The 23,478-nt window shown below is 54.5% G+C and overlaps 1 protein-coding gene across 1 annotated transcript in view; it reads left to right on the top strand.

Moving 5' to 3' along the window:
* The first annotated feature begins 1,572 nt into the window (after nucleotides 1–1,572).
* LOC123482471 (mitogen-activated protein kinase kinase kinase 3-like) overlaps nucleotides 1,573–23,478 on the top strand; it is a 55,451-nt gene continuing 33,545 nt past the window's right edge. Inside the window, exons 1-2 of the mRNA XM_045210323.1 lie at nucleotides 1,573–1,591; nucleotides 3,962–4,129. Of these exons, the coding sequence (XP_045066258.1) occupies nucleotides 1,573–1,591; nucleotides 3,962–4,129 (187 nt within the window). The remainder of the gene's footprint in view (nucleotides 1,592–3,961; nucleotides 4,130–23,478) is intronic.

Genomic DNA, 23,478 nt, shown 5'->3' with positions numbered 1-23,478 from the left:
TCCTGTCAAGCTGTGTAACTGAGTAGCTTTGTAGCCTCCTTGCTCCCCTTTTTCTTCTCCCACAAATTACTATAGGGATTGTCAGCTTTGTGATGACCACTCCAATACTTGACTTTCTTGTCCTTAAGCCATTTTGCCACAACTTTGAAGTATGCTTGAGGTCTTGTCCATTTGGAACCCATTTGCACCAACTTTAACTTCCTGACTGATGTCTTGTTTTGCTTCAATACTATCCACATAATTTTCCTTCCCTCATATCCATCTATTTTGTAGAATTGCACCAGTCCCTCCTGCAGCAAGCACCCCCCTTTCTGTTTGTTGATTGTGTTCTTCGATTAATTCCCCCTTTTTCCTCCAAACATCTGATTATTATAGCCAAACAGTTCTATTTTGTTTCATCAGACCAGAGGACATTTCTCCAAGAGAAATATCTTTGTCCCCATGTGCAGTTGCAAACCCTTAGTCTGAAACTTTTTTATGGCGGTTTTGGAGCAGTGGCTTCTTCCTTGCTGACCGGCCTTTCAGGTTATGTTGATATAACTCGTTTTTACTGTGGATATAATACTTTTGTACTATTTCCTCCCATCTTCACAAGGTCCTTTGCTTGTTGTTCTAGATTATTTCCTTTTTTCGCACCAAATACGTTCATCTCTAGAAGATGTTGTCTCCTTCCTGTATATGACTGGCTGCATGGATTCCCATGGTGTTTATACTTAACGTACTATTGTTTGTACAATATGTACCTTCAGGCGTTTGGAAATTCTCCCAGATAACCAGATGTGGATCTACATTTGTTTCTGATCTCCAGTTCTTTTATTTTCCCCATATTCCAAACTATTTGGTAGCCTTACATCATCCACAGTACACCTCCAATTGCCTCAAATGATGTCAATTAGCCTATCAACTTCTAAAGCCACTTGTCATTTTCTAAAATTTTCCAAGCTGTTTAAAGGCACAGTCAACTAAGTGTATTAATTCTACCCACTGAATTGTGATACAGTAATTATAAGTGAAATAATCTATCCATAACAATTGTTAACAAATCATACTTGTGTCATGCACAAAATAGATCTCCTAACCGACTTGCCATTTAGTTTGTTAACAAGAAATTGTGGAGTGGTTTAAAAAAGGTTTTTAATACTCCAACCTAAGTTATTAAACTTCCGACTTCAACTGTAAATGCTTCCCCAGAGTTCAAGTAACAGACACATCAAGAACGTATGATGAAACTGACTCATCATAGACCACCCAGAATTTAGAGCCTTCCTCTGCTGCAGAGGACAAGTTCATTAGAATCCAGCCTCAGAAATTGCAGCCCAAAGAAATGCTTCACAGAGTTCAAGTCACAGACACATCTCAACATCAACTGTTCAGAGAGACTGTGTGAATCAGCCTTCATGTCGATTGCTACAAAAAACCACTACTAAAACACCACAGACCGAACTTGCTTGGGCCAGAAACACAGCGCAATTACATTGAACGGTGGAAATGTGTCCTTTGTCTAGTCATTGTTTTTGTTCCCATCTGTGTCTTTGTCATGATTTATCTCTGCATGTTTTTCCCACCTAAAGCATGGAGAGGAAGTGTGATGGTGTGGGATGCTTTGCTGGGTGACACTGTCTTTGACTTATTTAGGAGTTCAAGGCACACTTATCGCATGGCTACCACACATTCTGCAGCGATACACCACCCCTCTGGTTTGGGCTTAGTGGACTTCACTTGTTTTCAACAGGACAATAACCTGCTTTTTTACCAGTGCTGCATCAGATGACCTGGCCTCCACAATCCCCCGACCTCAACCAAATTGAGATGGTTTGGGATGAGTCGGACTTCAGAGTGAAGGAAAAGCAGCCAACAAGTGCTCAGCATATGTGGGAACTCCTTCAAGACTGTTGGAAAAGCATTCCAGGTGAAGCTGGTTGACAGAATGCCAAGAGTGTGCAAAGCTGTTATCAAGGCAAAGGGTGGCTACTTTGAAGAATCTCAAATCTAAAATATATATTGATTTGTTTAACACTTTTTTGGTTACTACATGATTCCATATGTGTTATTTAATAGTTTTGATGTCTTCAGTATTATTCTACAATGTAGAAAATAGTAAAAATAAAGAAAGACCCTTGAATGAGTAGGTGTTCTAAAACCTTTGACCAGAAGTGACATGTTTCAAGCAGACCACCAGTTCCTGCGCCTAAGAACGCCAAGGTAACGTGCCTAAATGACTATTGCCCCGTAGCCAAGGTAACCTCACATCTGGAGCCATCTGGTCATCGCTCACATCAACACCATCATCCCAGACACCCTGGACCCAATCCAATGTGCATACCGCCCCAACAGATCCACAGATGACGCAATCTCAATCTCACTCCACACTGCCCTTTCCCACTTGGAGAAAAGCAACACCTACATAAGAATGCTTTTCATTGAATACAGCTCAGCGTTCAAGACTGTAGTGTCCTCCAAGCTCATCACTAATCTAAGGACCCTAGACTGAACACCTCCCTCTGCAATTGGATCCTGGACTTCCTTACGCCAGGTGGTAAGGGTAAGCAACACTTCCGCCACGCTGACCCTCAACACGGGGGCCCCTCAGGGGTGCATACTTAGTCCCCTCCTGTACTCCCTGTTCACCCACGACTGCGTGGCCAGGCACGACTCCAACACCATCATTAAGTTTCCCGACAACACGACGGTGGTAGGCCTGATCACCGACAACGATGAGACAGCCTATAGGGAGGAGGTCAGAGACCTGGCAGTGTGGTGCCAGGACAACAACCTCTCCTTCAGCGTGAGCAAGACAAAGGAGCTGACCGTGGACTACAGGAAACAGAGGGCCGAGCATGTCCCCATTCACATCAACAGTGTTGTAGTGGAGCTGGTCGAGAGCTTCAAGTACCTCTGTGCCCACATCACTAATGATCAATCATGGTCCAAACGCACCAACACAGTCATGAAGAGGGCACGACAACGCCTCTTCCCCCTCAGGATGCTGAAAATATTTGGCATGGGCCCTCAGATCCTCAAAAAGTTATACAGTTGCACCATTGAGAGCATCTTGACTGGCTGCATCACCGCTTAAGTATGGAAACTGCTTGGCATCCAACCGCAAGGCGCTACAGAGGGTAGTGCGGACGGCCCAACACATCACTGTGGCAAAGCTCCCTGCCATCCAGGACCTCTATACCAGGCGGTGTCAGAGGAAGTCCCTAAAAATTGTCAAAGACTCCAGCCACCCAAGTCATAGACTGTTCTCTCTGCTACTACACAGCAAACGGTACCGAGGCACCAAGTATGGAACCAACAGGACCCTGAACAGCTTCTACCCCCAAGCCATAGGACTGCTAAGTAGTTAACCAAATAGCTACCCTGACCATCTGCATTGACACTTCTTTGACTCATCACATACGCTGCTGCTACTGTTTACTAGGGCGGCAGATAGACTAGCGGTTAAGAGTGTTGAGCCAGTAACCAAAAGGTTGCTGGTTTGAATCCCCGAGCAGACTAGATGAAAAATATGCCTATGTGCCCTTGAGCAAGGCACTTAACCCTAACTGCTCCTGTAAGTCGCTCTGGATAAGAGCGTCTGATAAATGACTAAAATGTACCAACAAAAAAAAAAGTACTCTGTCACTTTATTCCTAGTTATATGTACATATCTACCTTAATTACCTCGTACCCCTGCACATCGACTCAGTACAGCTACCCTATGAATATAGCCGAGTTATCATTGTGTATCTATTATTTCATGTTTTCCTTTTCAGTTATTTTCTTTCTCTCTGTGTTGTTGGGAAGGCTCCGTACGTAAGCATTTCACTGTTAGTCCACACCTGTTTACGAAGCATGTGACAAATAAGATTTGATTTGAAATGTAAATAGTTTATTCGAACAATATTTATGAGCACAGTACATTGAGTTTGTGCATAGAATTAACATGTATGCTCTTTTGGTGCGGGTGCGTGTCCAGGTCGCAGGACGTTCCCTCGGAGCTTCATGCCTCAGGAGAACCTGTTCCAGCTGGTTCCGTCCAGTCGGACGCGGAGCTACAACGGAGACAGCACGCTGCAGTACAGCGACCTCAGAACACTGGGCCGAGCCACAGAGAAGAGCTGCCCCCACAGAGAAGCAGCCGCATGTGAGTAAAGTCCCCCTGCTGAAGACCGGCGTTTGGTAAAGACTACTGCTAAAGACCCCCCTAAGTGGGATCAGACCTAAGTATCAGAGCTCTGGTGTGGATGTGTCATTCTTTCTGAACAGAAGACTGACTGGAGAGGAAAAGGCAGAGAATAGATCATTCTAGCAGAACATTGGAGTCTACTGCCCCCTACTGCTGGGAAGCTTGGTTGCTGTGTCATAGGGACCAGGGTTATTTAAAAAATGCATATATTATTACTTTTTTGGGGGTAGATCAGCTATAATATTGCAGATAGATTGTGGGTTCATTTCAGGACCAGGGTTACCGGTAGGTTGCTGTGTCGTAGGGACCAGGGTTACCGGTAGGTTGCTATGTCGTAGGGACCAGGGTTACCGGTAGGTTGCTGTGTCGTAGGGACCAGGGTTACCGGTAGGTTGCTGTGTCATTCAGGCCAGGGTTACCGGTAGGTTGCTGTGTCATCAGGACCAGGGTTACCGGTAGGTTGCTGTGTCGTAGGGACCAGGGTTACTGGTAGGTTGCTATGTCGTAGGGACCAGGGTTACGGTAGGTTGCTGTGTCGTAGGGACCAGGGTTACCAGTAGGTTGCTGTGTCATCAGGACCAGGGTTACGGTAGGTTTGCTATGTCGTAGGGACCAGGGTTACCGGTGAGGTTGCTGTGTCGTAGGGACCAGGGTTACCGGTAGGTTGCTGTGTCATCAGGACCAGGGTTACCGTAGGTTGCTATGTCGTAGGGACCAGGGTTACCGGTAGGTTGCTGTGTCGTAGGGACCAGGGTTACCGGTAGGGTTGCTGTGTCGTAGGGACCAGGGTTACCGGTAGGTTGCTGTGTCGTAGGGACCAGGGTTACGGTAGGTTGCTGTGTCGTAGGACCAGGGTTACCGGTAGGTTGCTGTGTCGTAGGGACCAGGGTTACCGGTAGGTTGCTGTGTCGAAGGGACCAGGGTTACTGGTAGGTTGCTGTGTCATAGGGACCAGGGTTACCGGTAGGTTGCTGTGTCGAAGGGACCAGGGTTACTGGTAGGTTGCTGTGTCGTAGGGACCAGGGTTACCGGTAGGTTGCTGTATCATCAGGACCAGGGTTACCGGTAGGTTGCTGTGTCATCAGGACCAGGGTTACCGGTAGGTTGCTGTGTCATCAGGACCAGGGTTACCGGTAGGTTGCTGTGTCGTAGGGACCAGGGTTACCAGTAGGTTGCTGTGTCGTAGGGACCAGGGTTACCGGTAGGTTGCTGTGTCATCAGGACCAGGGTTACCGGTAGGTTGCTGTGTCGTAGGGACCAGGGTTACCGGTAGGTTGCTGTGTCGTAGGGACCAGGGTTACCGGTAGGTTGCTGTGTCGTAGGGACCAGGGTTACCGGTAGGTTGCTGTGTCGTAGGGACCAGGGTTACCGGTAGGTTGCTGTGTCGTAGGGACCAGGGTTACCGGTAGGTTGCTGTGTCATCAGGACCAGGGTTACCGGTAGGTTGCTGTGTCGTAGGGACCAGGGTTACCGGTAGGTTGCTGTGTCGTAGGGACCAGGGTTACCGGTAGGTTGCTGTGTCATTAGGACCAGGGTTACCAGTAGGTTGCTATGTCATCAGGACCAGGGTTACCGGTAGGTTGCTGTGTTGTAGGGACCAGGGTTACCGGTAGGTTGCTGTGTCATCAGGGACCAGGGTTACCGGTAGGTTGCTGTGTCGCGTAGGGACCAGGGTTACCGGTAGGTTGCTGTGTCGTAGGGACCAGGGTTACCGGTAGGTTGCTGTGTCGTAGGGACCAGGGTTACCGGTAGGTTGCTGTGTCGTAGGGACCAGGGTTACCGGTAGGTTGCTGTGTCATCAGGGACCAGGGTTACCGGTAGGTTGCTGTGTCGTAGGGACCAGGGTTACCGGTAGGTTGCTGTGTCATCAGGACCAGGGTTACCTGTAGGTTGCTGTGTCGAAGGGACCAGGGTTACCGGTGAGTTGCTGTGTCGTAGGGACCAGGGTTGCCGGTAGGTTGCTGTTCGTAGGGACCAGGGTTACCGGTAGGTTGCTGTGTCGTAGGGGACCAGGGTTACCGGTAGGTTGCTGTGTCATCAGGACCAGGGTTACGGTGGGTTGCTGTGTCGTAGGGACCAGGGTTACCGGTAGGTTGCTGTGTCATCAGGACCAGGGTTACCGGTAGGTTGCTGTGTCGTAGGGACCAGGGTTACCGGTAGGTTGCTATGTCGTAGGGACCAGGGTTACCGGTAGGTTGCTGTGTCGTAGGGACCAGGGTTACCGGTAGGTTGCTGTGTCGTAGGGACCAGGGTTACCGGTAGGTTGCTGTGTCATCAGGACCAGGGTTACCGGTAGGTTGCTGTGTCGTAGGGACCAGGGTTACCAGTAGGTTGCTGTGTCATCAGGACCAGGGTTACCGGTAGGTTGCTGTGTCATCAGGACCAGGGTTACCGGTAGGTTGCTGTGTCGTAGGGACCAGGGTTACCGGTAGGTTGCTGTGTCGTAGGGACCAGGGTTACCGGTAGGTTGCTGTGTCGTCAGGAGCAGGGTTACCGGTAGTTTGCTGTGTCGTAGGGACCAGGGTTACCGGTAGGTTGCTATGTCGTAGGGACCAGGGTTACCGGTAGGTTGCTATGTCGTAGGGACCAGGGTTACCGGTAGGTTGCTGTGTCGTAGGGACCAGGGTTACCGGTAGGTTGCTGTGTCGTAGGGACCAGGGTTACCGGTAGGTTGCTGTCGTCGTAGGGACCAGGGTTACGGTAGGTTGCTGTGTCGTAGGGACCAGGGTTACCGGTAGGTTGCTGTGTCATCAGGGACCAGGGTTACCGGTAGGTTGCTGTGTCGTAGGGACCAGGGTTACGGTAGGTTGCTGTGTCATCAGGGGACCAGGGTTACCGGTAGGTTGCTGTGTCATCAGGGACCAGGGGTTACCGGTAGGTTGCTGTGTCGTAGGGACCAGGGTTACCGGTAGGTTGCTATGTCATCAGGACCAGGGTTACCGGTAGGTTGCTGTGTCGTAGGGACCAGGGTTACCGGTAGGTTGCTGTGTCGTAGGGGCCAGGGTTACCGGTAGGTTGCTGTGTCGTAGGGGGACCAGGGTTACCGGTAGGTTGCTGTGTCGTAGGGACCAGGGTTACCGGTAGGTTGCTGTGTCGTAGGGACCAGGGTTACCGGTAGGTTGCTGTGTCGTAGGGACCAGGGTCACCGGTAGGTTGCTGTATCATCAGGACCAGGGTTACCGGTAGGTTGCTGTGTCATAGGGACCAGGGTTACCGGTAGGTTGCTGTGTCGTAGGGACCAGGGTTACCGGTAGGTTGCTGTGTCGTAGGGACCAGGGTTACCGGTAGGTTGCTGTGTCGTAGGGACCAGGGTTACCGGTAGGTTGCTATGTCGTAGGGACCGGGGTTACCGGTAGGTTGCTGTGTCGTAGGGACCAGGGTTACCGGTAGGTTGCTGTGTCATCAGGACCAGGTTACCGGTAGGTTGCTGTGTCGTAGGGACCAGGGTTACCGGTAGGTTGCTGTGTCATCAGGGGACCAGGGTTACCGGTAGGTTGCTGTGTCGTAGGGACCAGGGTTACGGGTAGGTTGCTGTGTCATCAGGACCAGGGTTACCGGTAGGTTGCTGTGTCGTAGGACCAGGGTTACCGGTAGGTTGCTGTGTTGTAGGGACCAGGGTTACCTGTAGGTTGCTGTGTCGTAGGGACCAGGGTTACCGGTAGGTTGCTGTGTCGTAGGGACCAGGGTTACCCGGTAGGTTGCTGTGTCGTAGGGACCAGGGTTACCAGTAGGTTGCTGTGTTGTAGGGACCAGGGTTACCCGTAGGTTGCTGTGTCGTAGGACCGGGTTACCGGTAGTTGCTGTGTCCTAGGGACCAGGTTACCGGTGGGTAGCTGTGTCGTAGGGACCAGGGTTACCGGTAGGTTGCTGTGTCGTAGGGAATAGGGTTACCGGTAGGTTGCTATGTCGTAGGGACCAGGGTTACCGGTAGGTTGCTGTGTCGTAGGGACCAGGGTTACCAGTAGGTTGCTGTGTTGTAGGGACCAGGGTTACCGGTAGGTTGCTGTGTCGTAGGGACTAGGGTTACCGGTAGGTTGCTGTGTCGTAGGGACCAGGGTTACCGGTAGGTTGCTGTGTCGTAGGGACCAGGGTTACCGGTAGGTTGCTGTGTCGTAGGGACCAGGGTTACCGGTAGGTTGCTATGTCGTAGGGACCAGGGTTACCGGTAGGTTGCTCTGTCGTAGGGACCAGGGTTACCGGTAGGTTGCTGTGTCGTAGGGACCAGGGTTACCGGTAGGTTGCTGTGTCATCAGGACCAGGGTTACTGGTAGGTTGCTGTGTCATCAGGACCAGGGTTACCGGTAGGTTGCTGTGTCGTAGGGACCAGGGTTACCGGTAGGTTGCTATGTCGTAGGGACCAGGGTTACCGGTAGGTTGCTATGTCGTCAGGACCAGGGTTACCGGTAGGTTGCTATGTCGTAGGGACCAGGGTTACCGGTAGGTTGCTATGTCGTCAGGACCAGGGTTACCGGTAGGTTGCTATGTCGTAGGGACCAGGGTTACCGGTAGGTTGCTATGTCGTAGGGACCAGGTTACCGGTAGGTTGCTGTGTCGTAGGGACCAGGGTTACCGGTAGGTTGCTGTGTCATCAGGGACCAGGGTTACCGGTAGGTTGCTGTGTCGTAGGGACCAGGGTTACCGGTAGGTTGCTGTGTCGTAGGGACCAGGGTTACCGGTAGGTTGCTGTGTCGTAGGGACCAGGGTTACCGGTAGGTTGCTGTGTCGTCAGGACCAGGTTACCAGTAGGTTGCTGTGTCGTCAGGACCAGGGTTACCGGTAGGTTGCTGTGTCGTCAGGACCAGGGTTACCGGTAGGTTGCTGTGTCGTAGGGACCAGGGTTACCGGTAGGTTGCTATGTCGTAGGGACCAGGGTTACCGGTAGGTTGCTGTGTCGTAGGGACCAGGGTTACCAGTAGGTTGCTGTGTCGTAGGGACCAGGTTACCGGTAGGTTGCTGTGTCGAAGGGACCAGGGTTACCGGTAGGTTGCTGTGTCGTAGGGACCAGGGTTACCGGTAGGTTGCTGTGTCGTAGGGACCAGGGTTACCAGTAGGTTGCTATGTCGTAGGGACCAGGGTTACCAGTAGGTTGCTGTGTCATCAGGACCAGGGTTACCGGTAGGTTGCTGTGTTGTAGGGACCAGGGTTACCAGTAGGTTGCTATGTCGTAGGGACCAGGGTTACCAGTAGGTTGCTGTGTCATCAGGACCATGGTTACCGGTAGGTTGCTGTGTCGTAGGGACCAGGGTTACCGGTAGGTTGCTATGTCGTAGGGACCAGGGTTACCAGTAGGTTGCTGTGTCATCAGGACCAGGGTTACCGGTAGGTTGCTATGTCGTAGGGACCAGGGTTACCGGTAGGTTGCTGTGTCGTAGGGACCAGGGTTACCGGTAGGTTGCTATGTCATCAGGACCAGGGTTACCGGTAGGTTGCTGTGTCGTAGGGACCAGTGTTACCGGTAGGTTGCTGTGTCGTAGGGACCAGGGTTACCGGTAGGTTGCTGTGTCGTAGGGACCAGGGTTACCGGTAGGTTGCTGTGTCGTAGGGACCAGGGTTACCGGTAGGTTGCTGTGTCGTAGGGACCAGGGTTACCGGTAGGTTGCTGTGTCGTAGGGACCAGGGTCACCGGTAGGTTGCTGTATCATCAGGACCAGGGTTACCGGTAGGTTGCTGTGTCGTAGGGACCAGGGTTACCGGTAGGTTGCTGTGTCGTAGGGACCAGGGTTACCGGTAGGTTGCTGTGTCGTAGGGACCAGGGTTACCGGTAGGTTGCTGTGTCGTAGGGACCAGGGTTACCGGTAGGTTGCTGTGTCGTAGGGACCAGGGTTACCGGTAGGTTGCTGTGTCATCAGGACCAGGGTTACCGGTAGGTTGCTGTGTCGTAGGGACCAGATTACCGGTAGGTTGCTATGTCGTAGGGACCAGGGTTACCGGTAGGTTGCTGTGTCGTAGGGACCAGGGTTACCGGTAGGTTGCTGTGTCGTAGGGACCAGGGTTACCGGTAGGTTGCTGTGTCATCAGGACCAGGGTTACCGGTAGGTTGCTGTGTCGTAGGGACCAGGGTTACCGGTAGGTTGCTGTGTCGTAGGGACCAGGGTTACCGGTAGGTTGCTGTGTCGTCAGGAGCAGGGTTACCGGTAGTTTGCTGTGTCGTAGGGACCAGGGTTACCGGTAGGTTGCTATGTCGCAGGGACCAGGGTTACCGGTAGGTTGCTATGTCGTAGGGACCAGGGTTACCGGTAGGTTGCTGTGTCGTAGGGACCAGGGTTACCGGTAGGTTGCTGTGTCGTAGGGACCAGGGTTACCCGGTAGGTTGCTGTGTCGTAGGGACCAGGGTTACCGGTTGGTTGCTGTGTCGTAGGGGACCAGGGTTACCGTGGGTTGCTGTGTCGTAGGGACCAGGGTTACCGGGAGGTTGCTGTGTCGTAGGGACCAGGGTTACCGGTAGGTTGCTGTGTCATCAGGGACCAGGGTTACCGGTAGGTTGCTGTTCGTAGGGACCAGGGTTACCGGTAGGTTGCTGTGTCGTAGGGACCAGGGTTACCGGTAGGTTGCTGTGTCGTAGGGACCAGGGTTACCAGTAGGTTGCTGTGTCGTAGGGACCAGGGTTACCGGTAGGTTGCTATGTCGTAGGGACCAGGGTTACCGGTAGGTTGCTTGTCGTAGTGACCAGGGTTACCGGTAGGTTGCTGTGTCGTAGGGACCAGGGTTACCGGTAGGTTGCTGTGTCATCAGGACCAGGGTTACCGGTGGGTTGCTGTGTCGTAGGACCAGGGTTACCGGTAGGTTGCTGTGTCGTAGGGACCAGGGTTCGGTGGTTGCTATTTCGTAGGGACCAGGGTTACCGGTAGGTTGCTATGTCTGTAGGGACCAGGGTTACCGGTAGGTTGCTATGTCGTAGGGACCAGGGTTACCGGTAGGTTGCTATGTCGTAGGGACCAGGGTTACCGGTAGGTTGCTGTGTCGTAGGGACCAGGGTTACCCGGTAGGTTGCTGTGTCATCAGGGACCAGGGTTACCCGGTAGGTTGCTGTGTCATCAGGGACCAGGGTTACCGGTAGGTTGCTGTGTCGTAGGGACCAGGGTTACCGGTAGGTTGCTATGTCATCAGGACCAGGGTTACCGGTAGGTTGCTGTGTCGTAGGGACCAGTGTTACCGGTAGGTTGCTGTGTCGTAGGGACCAGGGTTACCGGTAGGTTGCTGTGTCGTAGGGACCAGGGTTACCGGTAGGTTGCTGTGTCGTAGGGACCAGGGTTACCGGTAGGTTGCTGTGTCGTAGGGACCAGGGTTACCGGTAGGTTGCTGTGTCGTAGGGACCAGGGTCACCGGTAGGTTGCTGTATCATCAGGACCAGGGTTACCGGTAGGTTGCTGTGTCGTAGGGACCAGGGTTACCGGTAGGTTGCTGTGTCGTAGGGACCAGGGTTACCGGTAGGTTGCTGTGTCGTAGGGACCAGGGTTACCGGTAGGTTGCTGTGTCGTAGGGACCAGGGTTACCGGTAGGTTGCTGTGTCGTAGGGACCAGGGTTACCGGTAGGTTGCTATGTCGTAGGGACCAGGGTTACCGGTAGGTTGCTGTGTCGTAGGGACCAGGGTTACCGGTAGGTTGCTGTGTCATCAGGACCAGGGTTACCGGTAGGTTGCTGTGTCGTAGGGACCAGGGTTACCGGTAGGTTGCTGTGTCATCAGGGACCAGGGTTACCGGTAGGTTGCTGTGTCGTAGGGACCAGGGTTACCGGTAGGTTGCTGTGTCATCAGGACCAGGGTTACCGGTAGGTTGCTGTGTCGTAGGGACCAGGGTTACCGGTAGGTTGCTGTGTTGTAGGGACCAGGGTTACCTGTAGGTTGCTGTGTCGTAGGGACCAGGGTTACCGGTAGGTTGCTGTGTCATCAGGACCAGGGTTACCGGTAGGTTGCTGTGTCGTAGGGACCAGGGTTACCGGTAGGTTGCTGTGTCGTAGGGACCAGGGTTACCGGTAGGTTGCTGTGTCGTAGGGACCAGGGTTACCGGTAGGTTGCTGTGTCGTAGGGACCAGGGTTACCAGTAGGTTGCTGTGTCATCAGGACCAGGGTTACCGGTAGGTTGCTGTGTCATCAGGACCAGGGTTACCGGTAGGTTGCTGTGTCGTAGGGACCAGGGTTACCGGTAGGTTGCTGTGTCGTAGGGACCAGGGTTACCGGTAGGTTGCTGTGTCGTCAGGAGCAGGGTTACCGGTAGTTTGCTGTGTCGTAGGGACCAGGGTTACCGGTAGGTTGCTATGTCGTAGGGACCAGGGTTACCGGTAGGTTGCTATGTCGTAGGGACCAGGGTTACCGGTAGGTTGCTGTGTCGTAGGGACCAGGGTTACCGGTAGGTTGCTGTGTCGTAGGGACCAGGGTTACCGGTAGGTTGCTGTGTCGTAGGGACCAGGGTTACCGGTTGGTTGCTGTGTCGTAGGGACCAGGGTTACCGGTAGGTTGCTGTGTCGTAGGGACCAGGGTTACCGGTAGGTTGCTGTGTCGTAGGGACCAGGGTTACCGGTAGGTTGCTGTGTCATCAGGGACCAGGGTTACCGGTAGGTTGCTGTGTCGTAGGGACCAGGGTTACCGGTAGGTTGCTGTGTCATCAGGACCAGGGTTACCGGTAGGTTGCTGTGTCGTAGGGACCAGGGTTACCGGTAGGTTGCTGTGTCGTAGGGACCAGGGTTACCGGTAGGTTGCTGTGTCGTAGGGACCAGGGTTACCGGTAGGTTGCTGTGTCATCAGGGACCAGGGTTACCGGTAGGTTGCTGTGTCATCAGGGACCAGGGTTACCGGTAGGTTGCTGTGTCGTAGGGACCAGGGTTACCGGTAGGTTGCTATGTCATCAGGACCAGGGTTACCGGTAGGTTGCTGTGTCGTAGGGACCAGTGTTACCGGTAGGTTGCTGTGTCGTAGGGACCAGGGTTACCGGTAGGTTGCTGTGTCGTAGGGACCAGGGTTACCGGTAGGTTGCTGTGTCGTAGGGACCAGGGTTACCGGTAGGTTGCTGTGTCGTAGGGACCAGGGTTACCGGTAGGTTGCTGTGTCGTAGGGACCAGGGTCACCGGTAGGTTGCTGTATCATCAGGACCAGGGTTACCGGTAGGTTGCTGTGTCGTAGGGACCAGGGTTACCGGTAGGTTGCTGTGTCGTAGGGACCAGGGTTACCGGTAGGTTGCTGTGTCGTAGGGACCAGGGTTACCGGTAGGTTGCTGTGTTGTAGGGACCAGGGTTACCTGTAGGTTGCTGTGTCGTAGGGACCAGGGTTACCGGTAGGTTGCTGTGTCGTAGGGACCAGGGTTACCGGTAGGTTGCTGTGTCGTAGGGACCAGGGTTACCAGTAGGTTGCTGTGTTGTAGGGACCAGGGTTACCCGTAGGTTGCTGTGTCGTAGGGACCAGGGTTACCGGTAGTTTGCTGTGTCCTAGGGACCAGGGTTACCGGTAGGTAGCTGTGTCGTAGGGACCAGGGTTACCGGTAGGTTGCTGTGTCGTAGGGACTAGGGTTACCGGTAGGTTGCTATGTCGTAGGGACCAGGGTTACCGGTAGGTTGCTGTGTCGTAGGGACCAGGGTTACCAGTAGGTTGCTGTGTTGTAGGGACCAGGGTTACCGGTAGGTTGCTGTGTCTTAGGGACTAGGGTTACCGGTAGGTTGCTATGTCGTAGGGACCAGGGTTACCCGGTAGGTTGCTGTGTCGTAGGGACCAGGGTTACCGGTAGGTTGCTGTGTCGTAGGGACCAGGGTTACCGGTAGGTTGCTATGTCGTAGGGACCAGGGTTACCGGTAGGTTGCTCTGTCGTAGGGACCAGGGTTACCGGTAGGTTGCTGTGTCGTAGGGACCAGGGTTACCGGTAGGTTGCTGTGTCGTCAGGACCAGGGTTACCGGTAGTTTGCTGTGTCGTAGGGACCAGGGTTACCGGTAGGTTGCTGTGTCATCAGGACCAGGGGTTACTGGTAGGTTGCTGTGTCATCAGGACCAGGGTTACCGGTAGGTTGCTGTGTCGTAGGGACCAGGGTTACCGGTAGGTTGCTATGTCGTAGGGACCAGGGTTACCGGTAGGTTGCTATGTCGTCAGGACCAGGGTTACCGGTAGGTTGTTATGTCGTAGGGACCAGGGTTACCGGTAGGTTGCTATGTCGTAGGGACCAGGGTTACCGGTAGGTTGCTGTGTCGTAGGGACCAGGGTTACCGGTAGGTTGCTGTGTCGTAGGGACCAGGGTTACCGGTAGGTTGCTGTGTCGTAGGGGACCAGGGTTACCGGTAGGTTGCTGTGTTGTAGGGACCAGGGTTACCTGTAGGTTGCTGTGTCGTAGGGACCAGGGTTACCGGTAGGTTGCTGTGTCGTAGGGACCAGGGTTACCGGTAGGTTGCTGTGTCGTAGGGACCAGGGTTACCAGTAGGTTGCTGTGTTGTAGGGACCAGGGTTACCCGTAGGTTGCTGTGTCGTAGGGACCAGGGTTACCGGTAGTTTGCTGTGTCCTAGGGACCAGGGTTACCGGTAGGTAGCTATGTCGTAGGGACCAGGGTTACCGGTAGGTTGCTGTGTCGTAGGGACTAGGGTTACCGGTAGGTTGCTATGTCGTAGGGACCAGGGTTACCGGTAGGTTGCTGTGTCGTAGGGACCAGGGTTACCAGTAGGTTGCTGTGTTGTAGGGACCAGGGTTACCGGTAGGTTGCTGTGTCTTAGGGACTAGGGTTACCGGTAGGTTGCTATGTCGTAGGGACCAGGGTTACCGGTAGGTTGCTGTGTCGTAGGGACCAGGGTTACCGGTAGGTTGCTGTGTCGTAGGGACCAGGGTTACCGGTAGGTTGCTATGTCGTAGGGACCAGGGTTACCGGTAGGTTGCTCTGTCGTAGGGACCAGGGTTACCGGTAGGTTGCTGTGTCGTAGGGACCAGGGTTACCGGTAGGTTGCTGTGTCGTCAGGACCAGGGTTACCGGTAGTTTGCTGTGTCGTAGGGACCAGGGTTACCGGTAGGTTGCTGTGTCATCAGGACCAGGGTTACTGGTAGGTTGCTGTGTCATCAGGACCAGGGTTACCGGTAGGTTGCTGTGTCGTAGGGACCAGGGTTACCGGTAGGTTGCTATGTCGTAGGGACCAGGGTTACCGGTAGGTTGCTATGTCGTCAGGACCAGGGTTACCGGTAGGTTGTTATGTCGTAGGGACCAGGGTTACCGGTAGGTTGCTATGTCGTAGGGACCAGGGTTACCGGTAGGTTGCTGTGTCGTAGGGACCAGGGTTACCGGTAGGTTGCTGTGTCATCAGGGACCAGGGTTACCGGTAGGTTGCTGTGTCGTAGGGACCAGGGTTACCGGTAGGTTGCTGTGTCGTAGGGACCAGGGTTACCGGTAGGTTGCTGTGTCGTAGGGACCAGGGTTACCGGTAGGTTGCTGTGTCGTCAGGACCAGGGTTACCAGTAGGTTGCTGTGTCGTCAGGACCAGGGTTACCGGTAGGTTGCTGTGTCGTCAGGACCAGGGTTACCGGTAGGTTGCTGTGTCGTAGGGACCAGGGTTACCGGTAGGTTGCTATGTCGTAGGGACCAGGGTTACCGGTAGGTTGCTGTGTCGTAGGGACCAGGGTTACCAGTAGGTTGCTGTGTCGTAGGGACCAGGGTTACCGGTAGGTTGCTATGTCGTAGGGACCAGGGTTACCGGTAGGTTGCTGTGTCGTAGGGACCAGGGTTACCGGTAGGTTGCTCTGTCGTAGGGACCAGGGTTACCGGTAGGTTGCTGTGTCGTAGGGACCAGGGTTACCGGTAGGTTGCTGTGTCGTCAGGACCAGGGTTACCGGTAGTTTGCTGTGTCGTAGGGACCAGGGTTACCGGTAGGTTGCTGTGTCATCAGGACCAGGGTTACTGGTAGGTTGCTATGTCATCAGGACCAGGGTTACCGGTAGGTTGCTGTGTCGTAGGGACCAGGGTTACCGGTAGGTTGCTGTGTCGTCAGGACCAGGGTTACCGGTAGTTTGCTGTGTCGTAGGGACCAGGGTTACCGGTAGGTTGCTGTGTCATCAGGACCAGGGTTACCGGTAGGTTGCTGTGTCGTAGGGACCAGGGTTACCGGTAGGTTGCTATGTCGTAGGGACCAGGGTTACCGGTAGGTTGCTATGTCGTCAGGACCAGGGTTACCGGTAGGTTGCTATGTCGTAGGGACCAGGGTTACCGGTAGGTTGCTATGTCGTAGGGACCAGGGTTACCGGTAGGTTGCTGTGTCGTAGGGACCAGGGTTACCGGTAGGTTGCTGTGTCATCAGGGACCAGGGTTACCGGTAGGTTGCTGTGTCGTAGGGACCAGGGTTACCGGTAGGTTGCTGTGTCGTAGGGACCAGGGTTACCGGTAGGTTGCTGTGTCGTAGGGACCAGGGTTACCGGTAGGTTGCTGTGTCGTCAGGACCAGGGTTACCAGTAGGTTGCTGTGTCGTCAGGACCAGGGTTACCGGTAGGTTGCTGTGTCGTCAGGACCAGGGTTACCGGTAGGTTGCTGTGTCGTAGGGACCAGGGTTACCGGTAGGTTGCTATGTCGTAGGGACCAGGGTTACCGGTAGGTTGCTGTGTCGTAGGGACCAGGGTTACCAGTAGGTTGCTGTGTCGTAGGGACCAGGTTACCGGTAGGTTGCTGTGTCGAAGGGACCAGGGTTACCGGTAGGTTGCTGTGTCGTAGGGACCAGGGTTACCGGTAGGTTGCTGTGTCGTAGGGACCAGGGTTACCAGTAGGTTGCTATGTCGTAGGGACCAGGGTTACCAGTAGGTTGCTGTGTCATCAGGACCAGGGTTACCAGTAGGTTGCTATGTCGTAGGGACCAGGGTTACCAGTAGGTTGCTGTGTCATCAGGACCATGGTTACCGGTAGGTTGCTGTGTCGTAGGGACCAGGGTTACCGGTAGGTTGCTATGTCGTAGGGACCAGGGTTACCAGTAGGTTGCTGTGTCGTAGGGACCAGGGTTACCTGTAGGTTGCTGTGTCGTAGGGACCAGGGTTACCAGTAGGTTGCTGTGTCGTAGGGACCAGGGTTACCGGTAGGTTGCTGTGTCGTAGGGACCAGGGTTACCGGTAGGTTGCTGTGTCGTAGGGACCAGGGTTACCGGTAGGTTGCTGTGTCGTAGGGACCAGGGTTACCGGTAGGTTGCTATGTCGTAGGGACCAGGGTTACCTGTAGGTTGCTTTGTCGTAGGGACCAGGGTTACCGGTAGGTTGCTGTGTCGTAGGGACCAGGGTTACCGGTAGGTTGCTATGTCGTAGGGACCAGGGTTACCGGTAGGTTGCTGTGTCGTAGGGACCAGGGTTACCGGTAGGTTGCTATGTCGTAGGGACCAGGGTTACCGGTAGGTTGCTGTGTCGTAGGGACCAGGGTTACCGGTAGGTTGCTGTGTCATCAGGACCAGGGTTACCGGTAGGTTGCTGTGTCGTAGGGACCAGGGTTACCGGTAGATTGCTGTGTCATCAGGACCAGGATTACCGGTAGGTTGCTATGTCGTAGGGACCAGGGTTACCTGTAGGTTGCTGTGTCGTAGGGACCAGGGTTACCCGGTAGGTTGCTGTGTCGTAGGGACCAGGGTTACCGGTAGGTTGCTATGTCGTAGGGACCAGGGTTACCGGTAGGTTGCTGTGTCGTAGGGACCAGGGTTACCGGTAGGTTGCTATGTCGTAGGGACCAGGGTTACCGGTAGGTTGCTGTGTCGTAGGGACCAGGGTTACCGGTAGGTTGCTGTGTCATCAGGACCAGGGTTACCGGTAGGTTGCTGTGTCGTAGGGACCAGGGTTACCGGTAGGTTGCTGTGTCATCAGGACCAGGGTTACCGGTAGGTTGCTGTGTCGTAGGGACCAGGGTTACCAGTAGGTTGCTGTGTCGTAGGGACCAGGGTTACCGGTAGGTTGCTGTGTCATCAGGACCAGGGTTACCGGTAGGTTGCTGTGTCGTAGGGACCAGGGTTACCGGTAGGTTGCTATGTCGTAGGGACCAGGGTTACCGGTAGGTTGCTGTGTCATCAGGACCAGGGTTACCGGTAGGTTGCTGTGTCGTAGGGACCAGGGTTACCGGTAGGTTGCTGTGTCATAGGGACCAGGGTTACCGGTAGGTTGCTGTGTCGTAGGGACCAGGGTTACCGGTAGGTTGCTGTGTCGTAGGGACCAGGGTTACCGGTAGGTTGCTGTGTCGTAGGGACCAGGGTTACCGGTAGGTTGCTATGTCGTAGGGACCAGGGTTACCGGTAGGTTGCTGTGTCGTAGGGACCAGGGTTACCGGTAGGTTGCTATGTCGTAGGGACCAGTGTTACCGGTAGGTTGCTGTGTCGTAGGGACCAGGGTTACCGGTAGGTTGCTGTGTCGTAGGGACCAGGGTTACCGGTAGGTTGCTGTGTCGTAGGGACCAGGGTTACCGGTAGGTTGCTATGTCGTAGGGACCAGGGTTACCGGTAGGTTGCTGTGTCGTAGGGACCAGGGTTACCGGTAGGTTGCTGTGTCATCAGGACCAGGGTTACCGGTAGGTTGCTATGTCGTAGGGACCAGGGTTACCGGTAGGTTGCTGTGTCATCAGGACCAGGGTTACCGGTAGGTTGCTGTGTCGTAGGGACCAGGGTTACCGGTAGGTTGCTGTGTCGTAGGGACCAGGGTTACCGGTAGGTTGCTGTGTCGTAGGGACCAGGGTTACCGGTAGGTTGCTGTGTCGTAGGGACCAGGGTTACCGGTAGGTTGCTGTGTCGTAGGGACCAGGGTTACCGGTAGCTTGCTGTGTCGTAGGGACCAGGGTTACCGGTAGGTTGCTATGTCGTAGGGACCAGGGTTACCGGTAGGTTGCTGTGTCATCAGGACCAGGGTTACCGGTAGGTTGCTGTGTCGTAGGGACCAGGGTTACCCGTGGTTGCTGTGTCGTAGGGACCAGGGTTACCGGTAGGTTGCTGTGTCGTAGGGACAAGGGTTACCGGTAGGTTGCTGTGTCGTAGGGACCAGGGTTACCGGTAGGTTGCTGTGTCGTAGGGACCAGGGTTACCGGTAGGTTGCTGTGTCATCAGGACCAGGGTTACCGGTAGGTTGCTATGTCGTAGGGACCAGGGTTACCGGTAGGTTGCTGTGTCATCAGGACCAGGGTTACCGGTAGGTTGCTGTGTCGTAGGGACCAGGGTTACCCGGTAGGTTGCTGTGTCGTGGGGACCAGGGTTACCGGTAGGTTGCTGTGTCGTAGGGACCAGGGTTACCGGTAGGTTGCTGTGTCGTAGGGACCAGGGTTACCGGTAGGTTGCTGTGTCGTAGGGACCAGGGTTACCGGTAGCTTGCTGTGTCGTAGGGACCAGGGTTACCGGTAGGTTGCTATGTCGTAGGGACCAGGGTTACCGGTAGGTTGCTGTGTCGTAGGGACCAGGGTTACCGGTAGGTTGCTGTGTCGTAGGGACCAGGGTTACCCGTAGGTTGCTGTGTCGTAGGGACCAGGGTTACCGGTAGGTTGCTGTGTCGTAGGGACCAGGGTTACCGGTAGGTTGCTGTGTCGTAGGGACCAGGGTTACCGGTAGGTTGCGGTGTCATCAGGACCAGGGTTACCGGTAGGTTGCTGTGTCGTAGGGACCAGGGTTACCGGTAGGTTGCTATGTCGTAGGGACCAGGGTTACCTGTAGGTTGCTGTGTCGTAGGGACCAGGGTTACCGGTAGGTTGCTGTGTCGTAGGGACCAGGGTTACCGGTAGGTTGCTATGTCGTAGGGACCAGGGTTACCGGTAGGTTGCTGTGTCGTAGGGACCAGGGTTACCGGTAGGTTGCTATGTCGTAGGGACCAGGGTTACCGGTAGGTTGCTGTGTCGTAGGGACCAGGGTTACCGGTAGGTTGCTGTGTCATCAGGACCAGGGTTACCGGTAGGTTGCTGTGTCGTAGGGACCAGGGTTACCGGTAGATTGCTGTGTCATCAGGACCAGGATTACCGGTAGGTTGCTATGTCGTAGGGACCAGGGTTACCTGTAGGTTGCTGTGTCGTAGGGACCAGGGTTACCCGGTAGGTTGCTGTGTCGTAGGGACCAGGGTTACCGGTAGGTTGCTATGTCGTAGGGACCAGGGTTACCGGTAGGTTGCTGTGTCGTAGGGACCAGGGTTACCGGTAGGTTGCTATGTCGTAGGGACCAGGGTTACCGGTAGGTTGCTGTGTCGTAGGGACCAGGGTTACCGGTAGGTTGCTGTGTCATCAGGACCAGGGTTACCGGTAGGTTGCTGTGTCGTAGGGACCAGGGTTACCGGTAGGTTGCTGTGTCATCAGGACCAGGGTTACCGGTAGGTTGCTGTGTCGTAGGGACCAGGGTTACCAGTAGGTTGCTGTGTCGTAGGGACCAGGGTTACCGGTAGGTTGCTGTGTCATCAGGACCAGGGTTACCGGTAGGTTGCTGTGTCGTAGGGACCAGGGTTACCGGTAGGTTGCTATGTCGTAGGGACCAGGGTTACCTGTAGGTTGCTGTGTCGTAGGGACCAGGGTTACCGGTAGGTTGCTGTGTCGTAGGGACCAGGGTTACCGGTAGGTTGCTATGTCGTAGGGACCAGGGTTACCGGTAGGTTGCTGTGTCGTAGGGACCAGGGTTACCGGTAGGTTGCTATGTCGTAGGGACCAGGGTTACCGGTAGGTTGCTGTGTCGTAGGGACCAGGGTTACCGGTAGGTTGCTGTGTCATCAGGACCAGGGTTACCGGTAGGTTGCTGTGTCGTAGGGACCAGGGTTACCGGTAGATTGCTGTGTCATCAGGACCAGGATTACCGGTAGGTTGCTATGTCGTAGGGACCAGGGTTACCTGTAGGTTGCTGTGTCGTAGGGACCAGGGTTACCGGTAGGTTGCTGTGTCGTAGGGACCAGGGTTACCGGTAGGTTGCTATGTCGTAGGGACCAGGGTTACCGGTAGGTTGCTGTGTCGTAGGGACCAGGGTTACCGGTAGGTTGCTATGTCGTAGGGACCAGGGTTACCGGTAGGTTGCTGTGTCGTAGGGACCAGGGTTACCGGTAGGTTGCTGTGTCATCAGGACCAGGGTTACCGGTAGGTTGCTGTGTCGTAGGGACCAGGGTTACCGGTAGGTTGCTGTGTCATCAGGACCAGGGTTACCGGTAGGTTGCTGTGTCGTAGGGACCAGGGTTACCAGTAGGTTGCTGTGTCGTAGGGACCAGGGTTACCGGTAGGTTGCTGTGTCATCAGGACCAGGGTTACCGGTAGGTTGCTGTGTCGTAGGGACCAGGGTTACCGGTAGGTTGCTATGTCGTAGGGACCAGGGTTACCGGTAGGTTGCTGTGTCATCAGGACCAGGGTTACCGGTAGGTTGCTGTGTCGTAGGGACCAGGGTTACCGGTAGGTTGCTGTGTCATAGGGACCAGGGTTACCGGTAGGTTGCTGTGTCGTAGGGACCAGGGTTACCGGTAGGTTGCTGTGTCGTAGGGACCAGGGTTACCGGTAGGTTGCTGTGTCGTAGGGACCAGGGTTACCGGTAGGTTGCTATGTCGTAGGGACCAGGGTTACCGGTAGGTTGCTGTGTCGTAGGGACCAGGGTTGCCGGTAGGTTGCTATGTCGTAGGGACCAGTGTTACCGGTAGGTTGCTGTGTCGTAGGGACCAGGGTTACCGGTAGGTTGCTGTGTCGTAGGGACCAGGGTTACCGGTAGGTTGCTGTGTCGTAGGGACCAGGGTTACCGGTAGGTTGCTATGTCGTAGGGACCAGGGTTACCGGTAGGTTGCTGTGTCGTAGGGACCAGGGTTACCGGTAGGTTGCTGTGTCATCAGGACCAGGGTTACCGGTAGGTTGCTATGTCGTAGGGACCAGGGTTGCCGGTAGGTTGCTGTGTCATCAGGACCAGGGTTACCGGTAGGTTGCTGTGTCGTAGGGACCAGGGTTACCGGTAGGTTGCTGTGTCGTAGGGACCAGGGTTACCGGTAGGTTGCTGTGTCGTAGGGACCAGGGTTACCGGTAGGTTGCTGTGTCGTAGGGACCAGGGTTACCGGTAGGTTGCTGTGTCGTAGGGACCAGGGTTACCGGTAGCTTGCTGTGTCGTAGGGACCAGGGTTACCGGTAGGTTGCTATGTCGTAGGGACCAGGGTTACCGGTAGGTTGCTGTGTCATCAGGACCAGGGTTACCGGTAGGTTGCTGTGTCGTAGGGACCAGGGTTACCCGTAGGTTGCTGTGTCGTAGGGACCAGGGTTACCGGTAGGTTGCTGTGTCGTAGGGACAAGGGTTACCGGTAGGTTGCTGTGTCGTAGGGACCAGGGTTACCGGTAGGTTGCTGTGTCGTAGGGACCAGGGTTACCGGTAGGTTGCTGTGTCATCAGGACCAGGGTTACCGGTAGGTTGCTATGTCGTAGGGACCAGGGTTACCGGTAGGTTGCTGTGTCATCAGGACCAGGGTTACCGGTAGGTTGCTGTGTCGTAGGGACCAGGGTTACCGGTAGGTTGCTGTGTCGTAGGGACCAGGGTTACCGGTAGGTTGCTGTGTCGTAGGGACCAGGGTTACCGGTAGGTTGCTGTGTCGTAGGGACCAGGGTTACCGGTAGGTTGCTGTGTCGTAGGGACCAGGGTTACCGGTAGCTTGCTGTGTCGTAGGGACCAGGGTTACCGGTAGGTTGCTGTGTCATCAGGACCAGGGTTACCGGTAGGTTGCTGTGTCGTAGGGACCAGGGTTACCGGTAGGTTGCTGTGTCGTAGGGACCAGGGTTACCCGTAGGTTGCTGTGTCGTAGGGACCAGGGTTACCGGTAGGTTGCTGTGTCGTAGGGACCAGGGTTACCGGTAGGTTGCTGTGTCGTAGGGACCAGGGTTACCGGTAGGTTGCGGTGTCATCAGGACCAGGGTTACCGGTAGGTTGCTGTGTCGTAGGGACCAGGGTTACCGGTAGGTTGCTGTGTCGTAGGGACCAGGGTTACCGGTAGGTTGCTGTTCTCCTCCCTCCGTCCCGACCACAAAGTCTGACACTCAGCCAGCCTCTGTCACATCCTCACTAATCACATCCAGCCGAGTCTGGATACTACTCAGACTAGCTCCCACATGAAAAAATACTATAGTACTGTAGACTTGACTAATATACTATAGTGTTCACTAGTGCTGAGCGATTAACAGGAATGTTGGTTCTTTTTTCAGTTCTTAAACTGATTGACCAACTCTGTTCAATTACTTGAATACCATTTTAGTTCTGTTTTTTTGTGAGCCTGACGTGCCATTTCTTTAGAGAGAAATCAAGTCAAGAACTATGTGGGACGATGGGCTGAAGAGAGTTGTAGTTTTCACTAAGCAAATCTTCGACGTAGTTCAGCACAGAAACGTGGTAATGAACTACAATAGCTAGGTTTCCATCCAACTGACAACATTTTTTTC

The sequence above is a fragment of the Coregonus clupeaformis genome, chromosome 34 (genome assembly GCF_020615455.1).
Source record: "Coregonus clupeaformis isolate EN_2021a chromosome 34, ASM2061545v1, whole genome shotgun sequence".
Lineage (NCBI taxonomy): Eukaryota > Metazoa > Chordata > Actinopteri > Salmoniformes > Salmonidae > Coregonus > Coregonus clupeaformis.
The sequence above is the reverse complement of the archived record's forward strand: the minus strand, read 5'-3'. Positions and strand labels throughout refer to the sequence as shown.